Source organism: Capra hircus, chromosome 26 (assembly GCF_001704415.2).
Source record: "Capra hircus breed San Clemente chromosome 26, ASM170441v1, whole genome shotgun sequence".
In the NCBI taxonomy this organism is placed as follows: Eukaryota; Metazoa; Chordata; class Mammalia; order Artiodactyla; family Bovidae; genus Capra; species Capra hircus.
In genome coordinates, this window is record NC_030833.1 from 47173336 (window position 1) to 47198310 (window position 24975).

The 24975-nt window shown below is 36.7% G+C and overlaps 1 protein-coding gene across 1 annotated transcript in view; it reads right to left on the minus strand.

Moving 5' to 3' along the window:
- Positions 4129–24975, minus strand: part of LOC102181467 (60S ribosomal protein L7-like 1) — a 95744-nt gene continuing 74897 nt past the window's right edge. The window contains exons 4-6 of the mRNA XM_018041127.1: positions 17071–17218; positions 5466–5548; positions 4129–5367 (exon numbers count right to left, since the gene is read on the minus strand). Coding sequence (XP_017896616.1) covers positions 4567–5367; positions 5466–5548; positions 17071–17218 — 1032 coding nt within the window. The 3' untranslated portion in view covers positions 4129–4566. The remainder of the gene's footprint in view (positions 5368–5465; positions 5549–17070; positions 17219–24975) is intronic.

Below are 24975 nucleotides of genomic sequence, written 5' to 3' on the forward strand. Positions count from 1 at the left end.
TGTTATGAATACAGTCCTTTCTCCTAGTCCGTAAACTGATTATTGTAAGTGATACCACAGTTTGAACATTCCTAATTCTTCCAGCCCTTCCTTTCACATTTCAACTCATGCAATATATTTGAACATGTCATGTTGGTAGTAAGAATATAATTTCAAAACAACACTGAGAACAGTACTCAATAGAATTTTATTGTGTCAATGTTTCTCTTGTACTAGTTGCAAAGCATCTAAGAATTAAGATAGAAAGGATTACTCTTTTTCTGTAAAATGTAAATGGGTGTGTATGTTTCTCTTCAAGAGGGCATATTTCTTGTATTTCAAAAATTAATTGGCAGGTTTACTGAAAAGCAGAAACAACAGATGTGTATAGACATTATAAATCACATAAAAAGTGTTAAAATGAACTTGTTTATTTAATTTTATAACATCACAAGTCAAGCTCCCCATAAAGCTGCACAAATTATTTCTACATTCTCATACACTTCATAATCTGTCACTCAAATAAAAAAGTCATGTTTCTGGAATCTCAGAAATATTAGAAGATAAAGAACTGATAAAAGTAGGCATTTTTCACACACAAAATATTTGTTGATTTGAATAATTCATGTTTTGCTAGAAACAAGTCAGGATGTTTTAATATTTAAATATTTTAAGCTTCACATATTTCAGGTGATGAAATCCAGATTTAAGGCATGCAACATGGTGACCACACCATGTGCTAGTCTCTCTTACCAACTTTCTGAAACTGTATGATGCAAGCAGAGGTGCACTTTGAGGAAACACTAAGAGTATGGTAGGGCACCATAAACATATAAGGGAACAAAATGGCAACCGCCTCCACTGTGTTTGCCTGGGAAAATTCTATGGTCAGAGGAGCCTGGTGGGGTACAGACCATCGAGTCACAGTTGCACATGACTAAAGCTACGCAGTATACATGCACATGTGTATTACAGAACGATGCTTGAAAGGAGAGACTCCATCAGAGATCCTTTTTGACTCTTTCAAAGACATGAAACATGAGTAGTCACCTGGGAGTTATTAAAAAATAAAACTTCAGATGATTGTATTTATTTTTCAAAAGGACTTAATGGGATAATCTTTCTTTTGAGAGTTACAAAACTACCTACTGTTGGGTAGACAAATGCATTGTCTGTTTCAAATATCAAGTTTGCAAGCATACACAGGCACATTCAGAATCACCTCTGTGTGTACACACACACACAGCTGAATCATATAAACCTCACCATACAACAGAGGGAAAAAAATTAAGTTCAGTATCATTTGGTTAATTTGTACTTAGTTTCTCAATGTTTATTTCCTAAAATAGAACCTTTCCCACTGAATAAATACCTAGTAATATTAAAATACAACTTAAAGCTGTTAAGAGCATATTTTTCTCCAAAACATGCTATGATCTGAAAGACCTGGGATGTCAAAAGCAAATCAAGCACAATACAGTTATGAGCTTTTATTTACTTCTGATTCTATTCATTAACAGATTTATGATAATTTTTATACTACCAATTTATATCTGTGAAACAAATGAAAACAAAGACATTTTAACTGTGAGAAAAAAATAACAAAGGTGCTAAATTATTCTCATTTGAGATACCACAAGCACATTGCTTATTTTCGGATGACTTTTTAACAGGCTCTCAAATCATTCTCACAATAAACAGAAATTTTTAAAATATCTCAAGATATATTTTCCTCTGTTATCAGTCTTTTCCCTGCATAATGGCAAAATATCTCGATAAAAAATGAAAATATTTAGCAGCCTAATATTTAGCAGCTGCCCATAGGCAACCCAAAAGCTGGGTATCCCTATAGATACAAGTAGGAGACAGCAATCAAAAAAGAAAAATAATTTTAAGACGTAAGTCAGATTATGTCATACCCCTGATTTCTGTTTTCTTGCTGTATTTAAATAAATTCAGATTGTCCATATCCACTACTAAAATTCTCTACCACTCTGAACACCTCTTCTGCCATCCAACTCTATTTTCATTAACCTCTAGCCACATTGGCCTGAATTGTCCCTCAAATATGTCAAGATTATTTTCCCTTTGCCTCTGACCGGAGAGCATAATGCCCATTTTTCTCCCAAGTCTTGATAAGGCGGACATCAAATCATCCAGATTTTAACTCCAATATCACTTTCTTACAAAGGCCACTGTGATACTCAATGCTAAGGTAACCCTAGTGCTTTCCAATTACATTCTCTAATATGTATCCTTATGGTTTTTCTTTTTTCAAAAGATTACTTGCTGTATCTGTTCGTTATTAGCTGTTTCACCATTGTCTTTTAAACCCCAAGAAAGCCTCTGTGTCTAGCAACTAGAAGAGTTCCTGGTTCTTATAGGTATCTCAAAAATAGTAAATAAAAAAATAGTAAATTCTTGGCCTGCTTTTAACAAAAAAAATTGAAGCTTAATTAGAACATTTGGATTAGTTTCTTTATAGTCTAGGCTAATTAGTTTTCTATTGCTGTTTCAGCCCTTTCCTTTTATTTTTAATCATTATATTCTCTAGATTATTCTCAAGCATATATTATTTCAGATTAAGAATAACTTGACCAAATTAAAGTTTAAAACATTCTTATTATAATTGTTATTCAATTTATATTACTTTTTATTTAATAATTAAATATTATTAATTTTTTTGCAGGAGGGAAGATCACTCCTGAAAATCACATATGAGTCTTATTCAAAAACAGTATTTATAATGATATATCAGTTTTCATTTACATTTGTCAGCAAAGTTTTTAAGTTTTACTTATATGCAATTTACCTATCACAAAATCATCATTTTATTATGAATCAGCATGAAGATCATTTTAAAGAAATGTTCTCCTTAAGAGTGTCCTTCAATATATCTTTCTTTGATCTGACTAGAGGTGTGACATTTGATTTTAAATTTTAACTGAATCATCATTTCTTGGATTATTCACTTCTGCTTTCTTCATTTCTAATTACATAATGGATTCCTCTCTCTTTTTTTTAACCAAACTTTTCTCTGTTATCTTTGATTTTATATTTTCTAAGTTCTTCATATGCATGTAGGATATATTTTGTTTTTATTTTAAAATTAGGCATGTTCTGACTAGAGATAACACTATGCATAATTTCTTATGCAATGTTCTCTCTTTCATTTTATAAATGTTGGTATTCATCTTTTGATTTTCCTTTTTTCCTTAAAACTAAATTTCATTTAACTTTTATACATTTCATGAGTTTTTGTTTCTTATTTATTAGTTTATTTTAAATTTTATGACATTTTCTCTGTGATAAATATTTTAAATATCTTGTAGATAGTGGATAAGTAGGTATAATCTCTCTAGAATAAAGGAGGATGTATATGTGTGCATGTAAATGTGAGAATAAAATGTTAAGCTGCACATTTCCCATTGCCTTAGTATATGAGGAAAAGCCCCATCTGGGGACAATTAATAACAAGTACCAAAATTCAGAAGTACTAAACATATTTTGGGCTTGGCAAGAGATTTGTTGGGTTTTCTGTAACATCTTACAGAAATATCCAACCATAGTCAAAGGTAGCATCATCCAATAATTTAGTTTCCCTTCTCCATTTCACCCCTAAGCTTGTACATTTTGATACAATTATTCAACTACACCTCTGCCTATGGGCATATTTGCCACTGAGAGAATCAATACAAACCCTAAACTCACTGTGTGATGGAGCAATGAGGCTTCAAAAGCTGTTGCCAAGTAAAAGAGCACTGAGAAAAAATACAAAAAAATAATTGTTTTAAGGCCAACTGAAAGTGCTAGACTCAAAAGAGATTCTGTGAAGATGGAGAGGGCTTTCTCTAAAATATCCTCAGTAAATACAAGACTAGGTCACAATTTAATTAGAAAAATAATCATCAGAGGTCATATAAATAAAAGTCTGATGTTTACATGGTTGCAGTATATCAGTATTCATTTCTTGTTTTAGTGGATCTTTTGGTAGTTGTGTATAAGAACACATTGTTTATAAAAATATTCTCTGAATTATTCTAGAGTGAAGGAACATTGTATGATATCTTCTTAAATGGTTCATTAAAGAAAGATGCTCTTTGCACTGTTTTAAGTAGTTGTTTTGTTTTTTGTTTTTTTTTTTTACCGTTTGTGTGCTTTCAATTTTAATTTTAAGTTCTAACTTAACTCAATTCTAACTTCAAGTTCTTCCAAAAACAAGGCCCCAGGAAACCCCAGGTTCAACATGCTCCTGGGCTTGGTCCAATGCTGTCTTGTACTCATAGGTAAGTGTTCAGTCACCAACAGTACAGCCCAGGAGAGACGTGATAGAAGAGGACTTCCTCCTCCGTGGCATGAGCCTTTGCTGGTTTCAGAGGTGGACGGTGGTCATCACAGGAACTCTTCCTTGGAACTGAGGTGGGATGCAGTGCAGGCTGGGAACATCACTGTGTTTTCCCCTGGCCCTTTCCTCCAGTTTCTGAAGATATATTCTAGCAGAAAACAATCTTCCCTGAAGATACTGAGTGACAAGCCCATAAAACAACAACACAGGCTTCCAGTGCACTATTTTCAGGTACGCTGGGTTTAGTTCAGCTGCCGGATGAGCTGATTGATGCGTTCACCTCGATAGCCTGGTGAGCCCACTTCCTTGAGGAAGCCCACTCTATTCTTGGTAGCATGACGGGCCACTGAGAGTTGGAAAGGGCATAGGAACCTTGAGATTGCCAGGAAATTCTTCCCCGGGAAGGCAATTTCATGAATGAGGTCTTCCAAGCAAATGACATCAAACTTTCCCAGGTGCTCCTCAATAACTGTGTTGTCTGTCAGAGGGATGACCTTGTTCTTGACCTTGGCTTGTCCACGTTTCAAGATGAGTTCCCGAACAGACTTCAGATTTGGAAATCCCCAGGTCACATAAGGTTCCACGATACGAAGCGTCTTTATGGTTTCAGGGGTCACTTTCACAAAGACACCACTGAAAATCTTATTCAGGCGAAGTCTGGCAATGGTCCTTTGCACCAGTGAACTCACCCCATTAATCCTTTCAATGCGTACAACAAAGGCCAAGGAATGTTTGTCTGGCACTTCCAAGCCATGCGGTTTCACTTTTAGCCATCTGAGTCGCACTCTGTCCTGTAGTTGCTGCCAGGAATCATGTACAAACCATTCTAGTCGCTTAAACTTGATTTGTTTTCCTTTCCTCTGCTCCTTCCTTTGCAAAAGCGCCTGTTTTGCCTGGGTGGCTTTGAGGGCCTGATAAGCCTTCCTCTTTTTCAAGAGATTCTCTGGAACCAAAGGGATCTTTCTTCTTGGTTCACGCGCAGTTCCAACCCCCAGGGCCGAGAGACGCCTCTCTACGTTTACTCGACCATAGAGACGTCTACTCTAGCTCAAGGCGGGGCGGGCGGGCGCGGCGGCCCCGGCAGTCTTGGCAGTAGTAAACTGCTGAGGTTTTGCTAGCCTTGATTCCCGCCAAAAGTTACACAAAGCTTCCTTCGCACTTCTTGGAAGCTTTTCGGAGCCGTGTCATCTTCAGAATCCAGTCCTTTCCATTCCAAGTGTACTCCTAAGTAGTTTTAAATCATTTAGTAAATTAAAGGTTTTACCAACCAAAATGCTCAAAATCTTTCATGGTAGGCTTCAACAGTATGTGAACCAAGAACTTTCAGATGTACAAGCTGGATTCAGAAAAGGCAAAGGAGCCAGAGATCAAATTGCCAATCTTCTAGATCATAGAAAATGCAAGGGAATTCCAGAAAAGATCTACTTCTGCCTCATTGACTAGTCTAAAGGCTTTGATTGTGTGGATCACCACAGACTGTGGAAAATTCTTCAAGAGATAGGAATACTAGACTATCATACCTTCCTCCTGTGTAACCTATATGCAGGTCACTCTGCTTATTTAACTTATATGCAGAGTACACATGTGAAATGCCAGGCTAGATGAAACACAAGCTGGAATCAAAATTTCCAGGAGAAATATCAATAAACTCAGATATGCAGACACAAACATAATGGCAGATAGCGAAGAGGAATTAAGCCTCTTGATGAAGGTGAGAGAAGAGAATGTAAAACCTGGTTCAAAGCTCAACATTTAAAAAACTAAGGTCATGGCATCTGGTCCCATCACTTCATGGCAAATAGGTGGGGAAAAAATGGAAACAGTGGCAGACTTTATTTTCTTGGGCTCCAAAATCACTGTGGATTGTGACTGAAGCCATGAAGTTAAATGATGCTTGCTCATTGGAAGAAAAGCTATAACAAACATGGGCAGCATATTAAAAAGCAGAGAAACTGTTTGTGGAAAAAGGTCCATTTGCCCAAAGCTATGTATGAGGAAATTAACAAGATGGCACCAGTCAGGCTCTCTCGCTCCACACACTCATGCCCTCTTGCTCTGAAGGTGAAGTCGCTCAGTCATGTCCGACTCTTTACAACCCCGTGGACTGTAACCTACTAGGCTTCTCCGTCCATAGGATTCTCCAGGCAAGAATACTGGAGTGGATTGCCATTTCCTTCTCCAGGGGATCTTCCTGACTCAGGGCTCGAACTCGGGTCTCCAGCATTGGAGGCAGACGCTTTAACCTCTGAGACACCAAGGAAGTTGTAAACAATGATTTTGCAAGGTTGTTTAATGTCTGAGATCATTTACAGAACTGCATGTGTGCATCACGAAGAACTCACTTGATCATGGCCTACTTTGTGGGTTATGCCTGTATGAGTTTCACCATGAAAGCCCTTGCTGCTGCTACATTGATGCTACATTGGAACAGCATCATGAATATGTTATATGAGGCTATGTTATGGCTATATTATTGCTGCTGCTACAGCAGCTATATCAGCCAGGAGAGAGGTCATGTTATAGCTGCTATGCTAGCCAGGAAAGAATAAATGTATTGGCAGTTCCTACAACTCCTGAAGTCTTCATCCAGCCTCTTAGCCAGTGCCTTGCCTACCTTGCGTTCAATGAACAGTACACACAAAAGATATAGTCAGGCAATTGGCACTGAAACAGGATCAGTAACACACTGTGGTTTTCCAGTAGTCTTGTATGGATATGAGAGTTGGACCATAAAAATGGCTGAGTTCTGAAGAACTAATGCTTTTGAACTGTGGTGCTGGAGAAGACTCTCGAGTCTTTTGGACAGCAAGGAGATCAAATGAGTCAATTCTAAAGGAAATCAACCCTGAATATTCACTCGAAGAACTGATGCTGAAGTTGAAGCTCCAATACTGTGGCAACATGACGCAAACAGCCAACTCATTAGAAAAGATTCTAATGCTGGGAAAGATTGAAGGCAAGAGGAGAAGGGGGCAACAGAGGATGAGATGGTTGGATGGCATCAGTGACTCCATGGACATGACTTTGAGCAAATTCTGGGAGATAGTTAAGGACAGGAAAGCCTGGTGTGCTGCAGTCCATAGGACTGTAGAGTCAGACACAACTGAGTGACTGAATGACAACAACTAACCAAAAACAAGCTATTGTTTCAAGTGATTGAAATATTGTTTGGGGTCCCGTGCAATATATGTAAGTAAATTCTTTGAGTGCTAATTCCATTAAAATATACTTATCAAAAGAATGCAAATTATTTTAGATAGTGTGCATGAGACTTTGGAGGAATACCTTTAGTGTTCTCCTTTGATCTGTAGTATCTTCATTTATAAAATAGTAAAATATTAATACTTTGTATACATATGAAAGTATACACTGGTTTAATGTCCTGAACAATAGGTGAAGACAGTTAATCAGATTTTCTGATGGGAATTAGCTGATCAATGCCTTGAAGGTAATTTGAGGGAAAGAACATATATATGCATAAATAAAGGAACAGAAGGTAAAAATGTCAGATTCTTGGCAGACTAATTAGATGAGTTAGTCTGAGATATATTAAGTTGTCAGGGGTTATTTTTAGTGAGATACAATGGAAGAGAGAGATGAACAGGAACTGTTTATGCAGAGTATGAACACTACTAATTGGAAAATGTTTTAGTAAAGGAATGGCATTTTTATTCTGCTGCATGTAGGCTTGTTTGAATTATTGTGAGCTTGACTAATGCAGAGACAGTTAGAGCCAGTTATGGTAAGTAGATATCAGGGAGATGAAAGCAGGTGGTAATGGCTCTCAAAGGGAAAAGAAAAGGTAAATTTTCAATCCTACAATGGCCCAACTAGAAGATACTGATGATTAAACTCATGCGTAAGTAGACCACAACAGGATATCTGAAGCCCTGGAAATCAGCATATAGTCCATCAGTCCAGAAATCTTTACAGTTAAAGGAAAAAATGAAGACAGGATTAATTCCCCCTGCCATATCTAATTTTAAAAATCTGATAAAGTACATGAGTTAACTAGATTAAATTTAGGAAATAAAAGATGTACATGTATCTACATATACGAATGTATGCGAACTCTTTCAGCTCACTGTAATGATACATTTCATTATCATTACATGAATAAATGCTTAGGCATAAATTAATAAAATTGTTACAGAAGCATGCATTTTGAAATGATTTTGTGTAGATAGTGAGATACTCAAGAAAAAGATACCAATGAAATAGGAATAATATAAAATTGGAATTTATATATAGACATATTCAGGTGTATATGTTTATATAATCCACTATATGTTTGTTACATGTCTATAGTATTTAATATATAAACACACAAGAAACTTAAAGAATACACACATAAATGTATAATATATAGACCAAAAGAACTCTAATGTTTTTTCTGTCCAATATCTCAAAGGGAATGACTTTCTATTTAGAAGTCAACTTGTTAATATTCATTTCAGTTTGAATTTTATATATTTAAATATATAAAACATGTATTTTTGAATATATATGCAAATCATAAATAATTTATTAAGCTTGTGTTTTGAAAAATATGTTTAGGGGAATTGATGATTCTTCAGTTAAAAAATATTATTTTACTCTGATTAGATATTTGTCCTAGGAAAACAAATGTAAAGAGATTAAGGACCTTGGATAAGGTTATATGACTGAAATGTTAATTCTCAGGTCTTTTTTTAGTTTAATTCTAGTTGACTTCTTCAAAGACCAAAGTCTCTCTTCATTTTATAAAATTTGAATGTTTTAGTATTAAAGTACATTATTTTGAAACTATAATCAATTAAATAATATTTGAACCTAATTAAAAATAATTCATGAAAGAGAAACAGATACTACCCAATGAGACTTAAAGTCAACTCTTGTCATTTTTTAATATTAACAGTAGGTTAAATGACACTAATTATCCTAATAAATAAAACAAAACAGAAGAAAAAAATACATTTTCTTCATATTCACCTGAAGTAATGTTACCACATTGATTTTTTTCCAAGTGTCTAGCAAAAGTTACAATTAAAAACAAAGTGAAACATACAGCTGCAATCTGAAATATGAAAATCACCCTATGGCTCTAGAATCTTTTTTTTTTTTTGTATTTTCACAGGATTGAAGATTTTGAATAAAATAAACAAATCCTATCCCTTAAATATAATTGGAATATATTAATATAGTATTATATATACTATATAATTATATACAACACCAAATTGAAAACAAGTGGGAGTCTACCAACCTAACTTCACTAGGTTTCTGTGAAAAAACAATGAAAGAATATTCAAACAAAGCCTTTGGAAAACACAGTAATTTTACTGTAGATTCTGCAGAACAGAACTACAAGCTGAGCGCTGGTCTATAATGGAGAAGCTATTAGCTCATCAACGAAGAATGTCCCATGCCTTTAAAAGAGATCAGTTCCCTGAAAGTATATTTTTTTTCTCAGAAATTTAATGTTATTACAGCAGATTATACAAATGTAATATAAAACATTTCTTTCTTCACAGCACGAGTCAAAGTAACTATCCAAAGTTTTAATAAAAAGTGTTATGTGCTCAGTCATGTCATACTTTTTGCGACCCCATGGATTGTAGCCCTCCATGTTTCTCTGTCGAAGAAATTCTCCTAGCAAGAATACTGGAGTGGGTTTCAATGGTGGGCAGTGAGTAAATCCTATATTTGATAATGTAAGGCATTAACTTATTAGAGGGTAAAATCATAAGGGTATATTGCTATTAAAGGCATTAAAAAATCAGTAATTTATTTTAGAAAAATAACTAATAATCTCTGCAAGCAGATTATGTAAGTAACACTGAGGTCTATAATATTCTGAATTATTTTGGCTTAATTCATTTGAAAAATATTTCCAGTACAAAAAGCAAATGCTACAGGAATGATAAATCTTTCATTAGTTGCCATAGAAAAGCATCAGCTTTTAAAATTTTTTATCAGTTGTCGGAGTCTGGGTACCCATCTTAAAAAAAATAAATAAAAAGAAGAAGGGCAACATTCATTTTAGAAGAAAATAGAGGTTAAGGGTAAATTCCTGTAATAATAAAGTCATACATTTTGGTTGCCACTTAACAGAAAAGAATGACTTCTTATGTCCTAGAGGGCCAGGATCACAGCGTCCTTCAGATTTGCCCTGGAGCTGAATCTCTATTTAAACACAAGAGTAAAATTGTTGTGACTGTAGGTAACAGCTTAAAGGGGCACGTTAAAGTGATATAAATGTCCTTCCATAAACTGTAGGAGTTGAGAACTATTCACCTTCAAGGAGAGACTCTTATTTTTATGTACTTGAGGTGGGAGTCCTTCCTTATTCCATTACTACAACCAGGTCTTTGACCTTACACAGCATATTAAAAAGCAGGGACATTACTTTGCCAACAAAGTTCCATATTATCAAAGCTATGGTTTTTCTGTAGTCATGTATGGATATGAGAGTTGGACCATAAAGAAGGCTGATGGCTGCAGAATTGATACTTTTGAGCCATGGTGTTGAAGACTCTTGAGAGTCCCTTGGACTGTAAGGAGATCAAATCAATCAATCCTAAAGGAAATCAATCCTGCATAGTCATTGGAAGGACTGATGCTGAAGCTGAAGCTCCAGTTTGGCCACCTGATGCAAAGAACTGACTTATTGGAAAAGACCCCGATGCTGAGAAAGATTGAAGGCAGGAGAAGAAGGGGACAACAGAAGATGAGATGGTTGGATGGCATCACTGATTCAATGGACATGAGTCTGAGCAAGAGTTCATGAGCTCACCAGGAACTGGTGAACAACAGGGAAGCCTGGTGTGCTGCAGTCCATGGGGTTGCGAAGAGCTGGACACGACTGAGCAACTGAACAGCAACAATCAACAAAACACAATGTGGAAGTCACAGAGAATGAAACATTCAAAGAATCTGAAGAAACACAGAGGTCAGTATTTTCTACATTATTTCAACTATATATTGCATGCAAAATTGTGCATTAGATTACTTTGGAAAACACTACATCTATAACCCTTTCTCAGATAGTCAGACAGTAAGGTACAGTGTGTGCTCAGTCAGCTTCAGTCATGTCTAACTCTTTGCAGTGTTCTGGACTGTAGCACACCAGACTCCTCTGTCCATGGGATTCTCCAGGTGAGAATACTGGAGTGGGTTGCCATGTCCTTCTGTAAAGCATCTATAATAAAGAAGCCTTTTCATTCATTTTAAATCTTTCTCTCTTTTTTGGCTAATATACTCTTTTATAGTGGAAATACCTACTAGCAATACACAGCAGCTTTCCATGGAATAACTCCTGAGATAAACATAGATGATATTTTCTTTACAATGTATAGTATTAATTTTTTCTACTATGGTCTCATAACTTTTGAAAATAGCCACTTGCAGTGGCTACTTTTAAAGAATAAAATAGTATTAAAATATTTCCTCAAAAAGAGTCATAGCAGGACAGGATATTGTAATAAAACATATTAACCCCTGATCATAATTTAGATGGATAAAAATAATTAATGATCTTATATTTTATATACACGAATATTGTTAATTGCATTGAATACTGACAGATCTTATGTTATTGTAATTCTAAGGAGACATTCTAAGATGTCATTAAAGTGAGGAGCAGACAGGAAAAAATATTGCTTAGTTTTCCATTTTATATAGTTTGTTAATAACATCTAATACAATTTCCTATAGTGCTCCCATACAGAAAGTCTTACAATGCACTTTTAAAAACTGCTAATGCTATAGAGGTCTAAAGTAAATTAATCCTTATGGGTAATGACTTAAGCAGATTAAGCACTCTGTGATGCATATTCTTTAGAGTTAAAATAAATTGCAAATGGTACAATTACTAAAGCAAACATAACTTCATTTTAAATGACAGCTTCAAGTGCTGAATTTTTTAGTTTCCCTACTTATATGAAATAAGAAATTATAAGAAATATTTATGCTACTTTTTGTACTGGCTCACAGACTGATTTACTCACTCAGGAATTTTGTCAATTACTTTTACTACATATTTCTTAAGAGATAATAAGCAGCAAATTGGAGAAGGAAATGGAACCCACTCCAGTATTATTGCCTGGAGAATCCCAGGGATGGGGGAGCCTGGTGGGCTGCCGTCTATGGGGTCACAGAGTCGGACATGACTGAAGTGACTTAGCAGCAGCAGCAGCAATAAGCAACAAAAACAAATTTAATTCTTAAAATTCTTGTTTCACTTTATCATTTAATTACCTAATTTTCTTATTACTCTTGAAATAATGAATCAAATCAGTATTAAAAAAAAAACCAAAGAAACAAAGAAACGAGGAGCAAGAGAAATGAAAGCCTAATGGACAGTCTATCTCACCACTAGGGGTCATTGTCAATGCATGAGAGACAAGCCATAATCAAAGTTTCAGTTTAGTTTATCAGGTAATAATTTGATACTAAAACATGAAAATAATTTTATGTCATTATACCTTCCCCCATTTCTAAAGCTTTATGTTTTAATATGACTCATCAGACTACAGTTAAATAAAAATTCCCATTGCATATCATTTCTGGTAAAGCACAGATACTGAAAAGGGAATGTGTGTAACCAGTGTAGCATAATTTTTCCTTGCATTAATATTAAATCCAAAAGAGATTGCACATTCAGAAAATAAAAATAGACTTAGCTACATATAAATAAATACATTCCCCACATATAACACCAGTGGCTTTAACAATCATTAACATATTCAGGGATAGTGAACCTGAGTCTTCTCAGGGTTCTGTAGGAACCCTATTACTAACTTCCTGTAAAGAGGTAGTTGTGAAAATTCATTTAACTTTCAGAAAAGTGGAAGAAAACATGCCATGCTTTAAGAAATAATTCTAATGTCAGATATAGCTTAAAAAGCAAATCTGAATTCTAAATCCTCTGTCTTTCCATAATACAGAATCTAGAGCACATTCCACTCTGCAGAAAAGATGAGTAGTCTCTAAAAAGATATGAAGTAGAGCAGGATATGGAAGAGTCACATCCAAAATTCTTCTGCTATACATTATATTGAATAGAAAATAGTGTTTCTTGAACTTAAAGTTGATACAGACACTCTATACTTTAAAAACTGATCTTCATTGTTTTACGAGAAACAGAGCTCTTGGTAATATGTGAACTTGCAACATCCTAGATATGATGATTATTCAGCATCACTATCAGAATCAAAGCAAGATGATTAAAGAGGAAAAAAGAAGTGCTATGAAAATAATAGAGGCATTGTCTAGTGATTCATGACAAAGGATTTTACGAAGAGGAAGAACTGGAAGGCAATGAAAAATCATTGCGTGATTTTTATATATAGGTTACACTGATACCACATGTATGTATTACTTAACAAACGCATATGTAAGATTCATTGGGCTTCCCTGGTGTCTTAGTAGTAAAGAATCAGCCTGAAATTAAGGAGATGTGAAGATGTGTGTTAGATCACTGGGTCGGGAATATCCCCTGAAAAAGGAAATGGCAACCCATTCCAGTAATCATGCCTGGGAAATCCCATGGACAGAGGGGCCTGGTGGGCTACAGTCCCTGGGGTTGCAAAAGTCAGACACGACTGAGGGACTAAACAGCAACTGTATTAAGAACAGCTCATATAATGAATTTAACCTTCACACAAATCTCAGGAAGTTATCATAACCCTCATTTCCAGATGAGGAAATTGAGATACAGAGTTTATGTAATTTGTGGGATGCCACATGCTGTTAAGTGTTAGAAACAAGATTCAACTTCAAGAATTCTTAACAGCTATTGTATGCTCCCTTCTTTATACAGAAAGCCTGACATAAATGGCCATTCATTATACAAATCTATGTATGTATTCCTCATTCCTCATATTTCAAATTCATGATTGTCCAAAACACACACAAATGAAAAATGTTTATTATGGAGATCTGTAGACATTTAGGGAAACGGTGCTGATCAGAGAAATTGGATTGTCTATCATAAGCAGCTGATGCTAACATAGAGTTACAAAAATTTTGAACTAAATGGATAGAATGATAAGAAAACAATAAGAATTTTAATTGTAATATACCTCATCACTTATTGAATTATTACTACAATATATTCATCATTTGATTCAATATGATTCAATCACAAAAGGCATCAACTTTTGAATGATGTATCTCTATTATAATATATAAAAAATAGAATACATCTTACTTATATCCCCTGGTAATATTAATGTAGCTTAACAGAATCAGGTTTGTACTATCCATAATATTGGTTTGCTTACTGTGAAAATTTTTTCCATAAGAAAAGTTTCTTTTCCTACTGATAAAATGGGAAGCAGGAGAAGGAAAATAAACGTGAATGCTAAAAGATACAGATGATTATTATTACCTTTGTCATTATCAACTTCATTCAGTTACTCATTGCAGTAGATATACACAAATCACTTCAGGAACGAATCCAAAATGAAATGTAAACCAAATAACAAAGATAATTAATCATTTTCCATAAATATTCTGCAATGACTTGCCAGGTAAAATTCATATTCCTCAATTTACAACTCTTTGAGCAATGTTTTCTGTCCTTAATGACTTACAACAGCAAAAAATTAAGATTCAATACAATTTTCCCCAAATTTATTATATGCCAGATAAGTATTTAGGAGCATTTATATATAAAATACAATGATAAACAGATACTATACTCCATAAGAAATTTTTATCTTATTAGGATCTATTTTATGGTTTAATTCAATATGTAGTTTCAAATGAGAAACTTTCATGCAAAAGAATTTTAGTCACTTCTTAGGCATAGGTTTTAGAGTTCTTGAAGCAACTTTTCCTCATTTATCAAACAAGTTGATAAGTTTATTTTAGATATTATGTATATATTTTAGGAAATGTAGACATTGAGTGTTAAGTGTTTATTCACAGATATGATTTGGTGTTTTTCATTCAGTTATTATCATACTCTTGGGATCCACAGCCTTTAAGTTTCTTCCCTTTTGTAAAAGCAGTAGGAAATCAAGATCTGGGGTAAGGGAGGTGGGACAAAGAACTATAATTCATGGCAACTCATAAAAGAGAAACTACCTACTGTCATTGTTGTATTATGTATCTTTTTCCTAAGAATTAAAAGTCTCTTTAGCCTGAGAATTTGAGTACTTTGCTAATTACTGTTGTTCAGTTTTCTAAATTTTTTAATTGGTGACTAATAATGAGATTACAATTGTGCTTATAGGTCATTCCTTTTATCCAGTAAGATTCATCATTTGTATTTAATAAATATCACTCCTCTACAGTGACACAAGGAAAGAATAGTCTATAGCAAAGTCTGTCTTTGCTACCAAACCTAATATAAAAATATGGGGTTGTGAATTGGTGTATTTACCACTATCTTAAAAGTTTTAAAACATATGGATATTAAAATTGAGCTCTTGTTTATAAAGTTTGATTACCAGAGTTTCTTCTGTTAAAAAAAATGTGCTATAACAGTGTTTATATAATTTTATAATTTTTCTATTCTATTAGTATTTACACTTTATTCCATTGACAAAGCCATACCAAATGTGTCCTCACTATCTTTGTAGTAGATCTACATTTGTCTTAGAGTTACTTATGCAGTTATTTATACTACATAAGTTTGATTTGTTAATGTTAAATACTATTTCCATTTTAAGTACATAATATAAAATGGTACATGTGCATGCTAAGTCTCTTCAGTAATGTCCAGCTCTTTGCAACCCTGTGGACCATAGCCCATCAGGCTCCTCTCTCCAAGGGTTTCTCCAGGCAAGAATACTGAAGTGGGTTGCCATGCCCTCCTTCAATAAAATGATATACATATATTTATTCTCATATAGTCGATTTACTAATAGGAAGTTTCTTAGTTACTTTTATATCCTTTTAATGTTAGTTTTATTTATGTTTTACTTAATAGAATTTTGTACATCATAACATTTTACAATGTTCTTCATTGTAGAACGAATTTCTATCACTATAAATCACAAAATGGGGGGGGGGCGCGGTCCTAAGATGGTGGAGGAATAGGACAGGGAGACCACTTTCTCCCCCTCAAATTCATCAAAAGAACATTTGAACACTGAGTAAATTCCACAAAACAACTTCTGAATGCCAGCCGAGGACATCAGGTGCCCAGAAAAGCAGCCCATTGCCTTCAAAAGGAGGTAGGAAAAAATATAAAAGATAAAAAGAGAGACAAAAGAGGTAGGGACAGAGCTCCATCCCTGAATGGGAGTCTTTAAAAAGAGAGAAGTTTCCAAACACCAGGAAACACTCTCACTGCCAAGTCTGTGGCAAGCCTTGGAATCACAGAGGGAAACATAACGGGGAGGAAAAATAAATAAATAATTAAAACCCACAGATTATGTGCCCAAGGGTAATCCCCCCAGTGGAGAAGCAGCACAGAGAGGCTTGCATCCCCCACTAGCAAGCAGGGGATGGGCAGGGAGGTGCGGGCTGCATTGCTTAGAGTAAGGACTGGGCCGGAATGCCCCTAGAGCGATCTGAGTGAACTAACTTGGGAGAGCAAACCAGACGGTGGGATAGCTACCATGCAAAAAGCCCTAACCTAAGACACCATCAGGCCAGATCACAGAACAAAGGACTGAGCCCAGCTAGCCGGCTGCAAGCCAGCCCATCCCCCTCCAGTGACAGGCAGGCGAGGGCAGCCAGAGCTGGAAGTGGGTAATCTCGGCCCCAGAGAGGCATTCTCTACCAAACTGCACGCAGGCTTTGTTGCTGACCAAGACTGCTTGGGGTTCTGGACGGCCAGCATCCTCCTGAGAAGGTGCGCCGGCTGTACATGCAGAAAACCAAGCGGCAGGGACGGGAGAGGCGACAAGGCGCAGCGGCCGCACTCACCAAACACCTAGTCACCTGAGCTGCCCGGACCTGGGAGGGGCACAAAGCGCAGGCCCAACCGAATCTGTGCCTTTGAGGAGTGCCCGAGCACCTGAACCGGAGCAGCTTAGACCTGGGAAGCGCATACAACTCAAGGCTGGCCTCAGACAGTTCCCGGCAGAGCAACCTAGAGCCTCAGCAGTGTAGACAGGGAAAGCGCACATGCCGTGAGCAGGGGCAAACCCAGTGCAGCCGAGAAAATGGGAGCACACGCCAGTGTTATTTGTTTGCGGTGTCCCTCCCTCCCCACAGCACGACTGAACAAGTGAGCCTAAAAATGTGTCCATCACCGCCCCCTTGTGTCAGGGTGGAAATTAGACACTGAAGAGACCAGCAAACAGAAGAAGCTAAAACAGAGGGAACCTCCTTGGAAGTGACAAATGCAATGGATTAAAACCCTGTAGTTAGTACCGGCTACATAGGAAGGGGCCTATAGATCTTAAGAAATTTAAGCCAGATCAAGGAACTATCCAAAAATGAACTGACCCCACACTGCCCACAACAACAACAGAGAAAGTCATAGATATATGTATACTATCATTCTTTAATTTTTTTTTTTTCATTTTAAGTCCTCTATTACTCCTTTATTACTCCTTTGGGGCTTCCCTGGGGCTCAGAGGTTAAAGCGTCTGCCTCCAATGTGGGAGACCCGGGTTCAATCCCTGTGTCGGGAAGATCCCCTGGAGAAGGAAATGGCAATCCACTCCAGTATTCTTGCCTGGAGAATCCTATGGATGGAGAAGCCTAGTACGTTACAGTCCACGGGGTCGCAAAGAGTCGGACACGACTGAGCGACTTCACCTTCACCTTCACCTATTACTCCTTTAATTTTCATTTTTATAATCTACTATTACTTTGAAAGAAAAAAGAGCGACCCTATTTTTTAAAGCAAACTTCATATATATGTATATTTTATAATTTTTGTGACTTTTTTTAATATTGAAATTTTGAAAATCCAACTTCTACTTTAGATTTTTAATCTTTCTTTTTTGGTATTTGTTATCAATTTTGTACCTTTGAGAATCCAATCTTCAGTACCCAAATTTACCTGGGAGTGAGATTACTGGCTTGACTGCTCTCTCCCCCTTTGGACTCTCCTTTTTCTCCACCAGGTTGCCTCTATCTCTTCCTTCCCCCTTCTCTTCTCAACCCAACTCTGTGAATCTCTTTGTATGTTCCGGATGGTGAAGATCACTTAGGGAACTGATTACTGGCAGGATCTGTCTCTGTCCTTTTGATCCCCCCCTTTATCCTCCTGGCCACCTCTGTCTCCTTCCTCCCTCTTCTCTTCTCTGTATAACTCTGTGAACATCTCTAAGCAGTCCAGACTGTGGAGTGCTCATAAGGAAGTGATTACTAGCTAGCTTGCTCTCTTCTCTTTTGATTTTACCCCATCTCATTCTGGTCACCTCTATCTCTTTCCTCCCTCTTCTCATCTCCATGTAACTCTGTGAACCTCTCTGGTGTCCCTCACTGTAGAGAAACTTTTCATCTTTAACCTAGATGTTTTATCAATGGTGCTGTATAGATGGAGAAGTCTTGAGGCTTATGTAAATACCAGACTGAAAACCAGAAGCAGGAGGCTTAAGTCCAAATCCTGAGAACACCAGAGAACTCCTGACTCCAGGGAACATTAATTGAGAGGAGCTCATCAAATGCCTCCATACCTACATTGAAACAAAGCACCACCCAAGGGCCAACAAGTTCCAGAGCAAGACATACCATGCAAATTCTCCAGCAACACAGGACCATAGCCCTGAGCTTCAATATACAGGCTGCCCAAAGTCACTCCAAACCCACTGACATCTCATAATTCATTACTGGACACTTCATTGCATTCTAGAGAGAAGAAATCCAGCTCCAACAACCAGAAAAATGACACAAGCTTCCCTAACCAGGAAATCTTGACAGGCGACCCATACAACCCCATCCACAGTGAGAAAACTCCACAATAAAGAAAACTCCACAAACTGACAGAATATAGAAAGGCCACTCCAAACACAGCAATATAAACAAGATGAAGAGACAGAGGAATACCCAGCAGGTAAAGGAACAGGATAAATGCCCACCAAACCAAACAAAAGAGGAAGAGACAGGGAATCTACCTGGAAAAGAATTCTGAATAATGATAGAGAAAATGATCCAAAATCTTGAAAACAAAATGGAATCACAGATAAATATCCTGGAGACAAGGATTGAGAAGATGCAGCAAAGGTTTAACAAAGACCTAGAAGAAATGAAAAAGAGTCAATATATAATGAATAATTCAATAAGTGACATAAAAAACACTCTGGAGAGAACAAATAGTAGAATAATGGAGGCAGAAGATAGGATTAGTGAGGTAGAAGATTGAATGGTAGAAATAAGCGAATCAGAGAGGAAAAAAGACAAATGAATTAAAAGAAATGAGGACAATCTCAAAGACCTCTGGGACAATGTTAAACTCTCCAACATTAGAAAATAGGAGTCCCAGAAGAAGAAGACAAAAAGAAAGACCATGAGAAAATACTTGAGGAGATAATAGCTGAAGACGTCCCTAAAATGGGGAAGGAAATAATCACCCAAGTTCAAGAAATCCAGAGAGTCTCAAACAGGATAAACCCAAGGCAAAACACCCCAAGACACATATTAATCGAATTAACAAAGATCAAACACAAAGAACAAATATTAAAAGCAGCAAAGGAAAAACAACAAATAACACACAATGCTGCTAAGTCACTTCAGTCGTATCCGACTCTGTGCGACCCCATAGACAGCAACCTACCAGGCTACCCTGTCCCTGGGATTCTCCAGGCAAGAACCCTGGAGTGGGTTGCCATTTCCTTCTCCAATGCATGAAAGTGAAAATTGAAAGTAAAGTCACTCAGTCGTGTCCGACCCTCAGCAATCCCGTGGACTGCAGCCTTCCAGGCTCCTCCATCCATGAGATTTTTCCAGGTAAGAGTACTGGAGTGGGTTGCCATTGCCTTCTCCATTAACACACAATGGGATTCCTATAAGGATAACAGCTGATCTTTCAATAGAAAATTTTCAGGCCAGGAGGGAATGGCAGGACATACTTAAAGTGATGAAAGAAAATAACCTACAATCCACATTACTATACCCAGCAAGGATCTCATTCAAATATGAAGGAGAAATCAAAAGCTTCACAGACAAGCGAAAGCTGAGAGAATTCAGCACCACCAAACCAGCTCTCCAACAAATGCTAAAGGATCTTCTCTAGACAGGAAACACAAAAAAGGATGTATAAACTCGAAGCCAAAACAATAAAGTAAATAGCAACAGGATCATACTTATCAATAATTACCTTAAACATAAATGGGTTGAATGCCCCCAACCAAAAGACAAAGACTGGCTGAAAGGATACAAAAACAAGATCCCTATATATGTTGTCTAAAAGAGACCCAGCTAAAAACAAGGGACACATACAGACTGAAAGTGAAGGGCTGAAAAAGAGATTCCATGCAAATAGAGACCAAAAGAAAGCAGGAGTAGCAATACTCATATCAGATAAAATAGACTTCAAAACAAAGGCTGTGAAAAGAGGCAAAGAAGGACACTACATAATGATCAAAGGATCAATCCAAGAAGAAGATATAACAATTATAAATATATATGCACCCAACACAGGAGCACCTCAATATGTAAGACAAATGCTAACAAGTATGAAGGGGGAAATTAACAGAAACACAATAATAGTTCAGTTCAGTTCAGTTGCTCAGTCGTGTCTGACTCTTTGCAAGCCCATGAATTGCAGCACGCCAGGCCTCCCTGTCCATCACCAACTCCCGGAGTTCACTCAAACTCATGTCCATTGAGTCGGTGATGCCATCCAGCCATCTCATCCTCTGTCGTCCCCTTCTCCTCCTGCCCCCAATCCCTCCCAGGATCAGGGTCTTTTCCAATGAGTCAACTCTTCTCATGAGGTGGCCAAAGTACTGGAGTTTCAGCTTCAGCATCAGTCCTTTCAATGAACACCCAGGACTGATCTCCTTTAGGATGGACTGGTTGGATCTCCTTGCAGTCCAAGGGACTCTGAAGAGTCCTCTCCAATACCACAGTTCAAAAGCATCAATTCTTCGGTGCTCAGCTTTCTTCACAGTCCAACACTCACATCCATACATGACCACTGGGAAAACCACAGCCTTGACTAGATGGACCTTTGTTGGCAATAAATATCTCTGCATTTGAATATTCTTTCTAGTTTGGTCATAACTTCCCTCCAAGGAGTAAGCGTCTTTTAATTTCATGGCTGCAATAGTGGGAGACTTTAATATCCCACTCACACCTATGGATAGATCAGCTAAACAGAAAACTAACAAGGAAACACAAACTTTAAATCATACAATAGACCAGTTAGACCTAATTGATATCTATAAGATATTTCACACCAAAACAATGAATTTCACCTTTTTCTCAAGCACACACAGAACCTTCCTCAGGATAAATCACATCCTGGACCATAAATCTAGCCTTGGTAAATTAAAAAAAAAAAAAAATTAAATCATTCCAAGCATCTTTTCTGACCACAGTGCAGTAAGATTAGATCTCAATTACAGGAGAAAACTGATTAAAAATTCCAATATATGGAGGCTGAAAAACACACTGCTGAATAACCAACAAATCACAGAAGAAATCAAAAAAGAAATCAAAATATGCATAGAAACGAACAAAAATGATAACACAACAACCCAAAACCTGTCGGACACTGTAAAAGCAGAGCTAAGGGGAAGGTTCATAGCAATACAGGCATACCTCAAGAAACAAGACAAAAGTCAAATAAATAACCTAACTCTACACCTAAAGCAACTAGAAAAGGAAGAAATGAAGAACCCTAGGGTTAGGAGAAGGAAAGAAATCTTAAAAATTAGGGCAGAAATAAATGCAAAAGAAACAAAAGAGACCATAGCAAAATCAACAAAGCCAAAAACTAGTTCTTTGAGAGGATAAATAAAATTGAAAAACCATTAGCCAGACTCATCAAGAAACAAAGGAAGAAAAATCAAATCAATAAAATTAGAAATGAAAATGGAGAGATCACAATAGACAACACAGAAATACAAAGGATCATAAGAGACTACCGTCAGTAATTATATGCCAATAAAATGGACAACGTGGAAGAAATGGACAAATTCTTAGAAAAGTACAATATTCCAAAACTGAACCAGGAAGACAGAGAAAATCTTAATAGACTCATCACAAGCACGGAAATTGAAACTGTAATCAGAAATCTTCCAGCAAACAAAAGCCCAGGTGCAGACGGCTTCACAGCTGAATTCTACCAAAAATTTAGAGAATAGCTAACAACTATCCTCCTCAAACTCTTCCAGAAAATTGCAGAGGAAGGTAAACTTCCAAACTCATTCTATGAGGCCACCATCACCCTAATACCAAAACCTGACAAAGATGTCACAGAAAAAGAAAACTATAGGCCAATATCACTGATGAACATAGATGCAAAAATCCTCAACAAAATTCTAGCAATCAGCATCCAACAGCACATTAAAACAACCAAACATCATGACCAAGTGGGCTTTATCCCAGGGATGCAAGGATTCTTCAATATCTGCAAATCAATCAATGTAATACACCACATTAACAAATTGAAAAATAAAAGACATATGATTATCTCAATAGATGCAGAGAAAGCCTTTGACAAAATTCAATATCCATTTATGATAAAAACTCTTCAGAAAGCAGGAATAGAAGGAACATACCTCAACATAATAAAAGCTATATATGACAAACCCACAGCAAACATTATCCTCAATGGTGAAAAATTGAAAGCATTTCCCCTAAAGTCAGGAACTAGACAACGGTGCCTGCTTTCACCATTACTATTCAACATAGTTTTGAAAGTTTTGGCCAGAGCAATCAGAGGAGAAAAAGAAATAAAAGGAATCCAAACTGGAAAAGAAGAAGAAAAACGTTCACTGTTTGCAGAAGACATGACCCTCTACATAGAAAACCCTGAAGACTCCACCAGAAAATTACTAGAGCTAATCAGTAAATATAGTAAAGTGACAGGATATAAAATCAACACACATAAATCCCTTGCATTCCTATACATTAATAAAGAGAAAATAGAAAGAGAAATCAAGGAAATAATCCCATTCACCATTGCAATGAAAAGAATAAAACATTAGGAATATATCTACCTATTTTTGGGGGGCTCCAAAATCATTGCAGATGGTGACTGCAGCCATGAAATTAAAAGACGCTTACTCCTTGAAAGAAAAGCTATGACCAACCTAGATAGCATATTCAAAAGCAGAGACATTACTTTGCCAACAAAGGTCCATCTAGTCAAGGCTATGGTTTTTCCAGTGGTCATGTGTGGATGTGAGCGTTGGACTGTGAAGAAAGCTGAGCGCTGAAGAATTCATACTTTTGAACGGTAGTGTTGGAGAAGACTCCTGAGGGTCCCTTGGACTGCAAGGAGATCTAACAGGTCCATTCTGAAGATCAGCCCTGGGTGTTCTTTGGAGGAAATGATGCTAAAGCTGAAGCTCCAGTACTTTGGCCACCTCATATGAAGAGTTGACTCACTGGAAAACTCTCTGATGCTGGGAGGGATTGGGGGCAGGAGAAGAAGGGGGCGACAGAGGATGAGATGGTTGAATGGCATCACTGACTCGATGGATGTGAGTTTGAGTGAACTCCGGGAGTTGGTGATGGACAGGGAGGCCTGGCGTGCTGCAATTCACGGGGTTGCAAAGAGTCGGACACAACTGAGCGACTGAACTGAAGTGAACTGAAAGAAACAAAAGACTTATATATAGAAAACTATAAAACATTGCTGAAAGAAATCAAAGAGGACACTAATAGGTGGAGAAATATACTGTGTCCATGGATTGGAAGAATCAATATAGTGAAAATGAGGATACTACCCAAAGCAATCTATAGATTCAATGCAATCCCTATCAAGCTACCAATGGCATTTTTCACAGAGCTAGAACAAATAATTTCACAATTTGTATGGAAATACAAAATACCTCGAATAGCCAAAACAGTCTTGAGAAAGAAGAATGGAACTGGAGGAATCAACCTGCCTGACTTAAGGCTCTACTACAAAGCCACAGTCATCAAGATAGTATGGTACTGGCACAAAGACAGACATATAGATCAATGGAACAAAATAGAAAGCCCAGAGATAAATCCACACACCTATGGACACCTTATCTTTGACAAAGGAGGCAAGAATATACAATGGAGTAAAGACAATCTCTTTAACAAGTGATGCTGGGAAAACTGGTCAACCACTTGTAAAAGAATGAAACTAGAACACTTTCTAACACCACACACAAAAAACAAACTCAAAATGGATTAAATATCTAAATGTAAGACCAGAAACTATAAAACTCCTAGAGGAGAACATAGGCAAAACACTCTCCGACATAAATCACAGCAGGATCCTCTATGACCCACCACCCAGAATACTAGAAATAAAAGCAGAAATAAAAAAATGGGACCTAATTAAAATTAAAAGCTTCTACACAACAAAGGAAACTCTAAGCAAGGTGAAAATACAGCCTTCAGATAGAAAAAAATAATAGCAGTTGAAGCAAATGACAAAGAATTAATCTCAAAAATATACAAGCAATTCCTGCAGTTCAATTCCAGAAAAATAAATGACCCAATCAAAAAATGGGCCAAAGAACTAAACAGACATTTGTCCAAAGAAGACATACAGATGGCTAAGAAACACACGAAAAGATGCTCAAATCACTCATTAACAGAGAAATGCA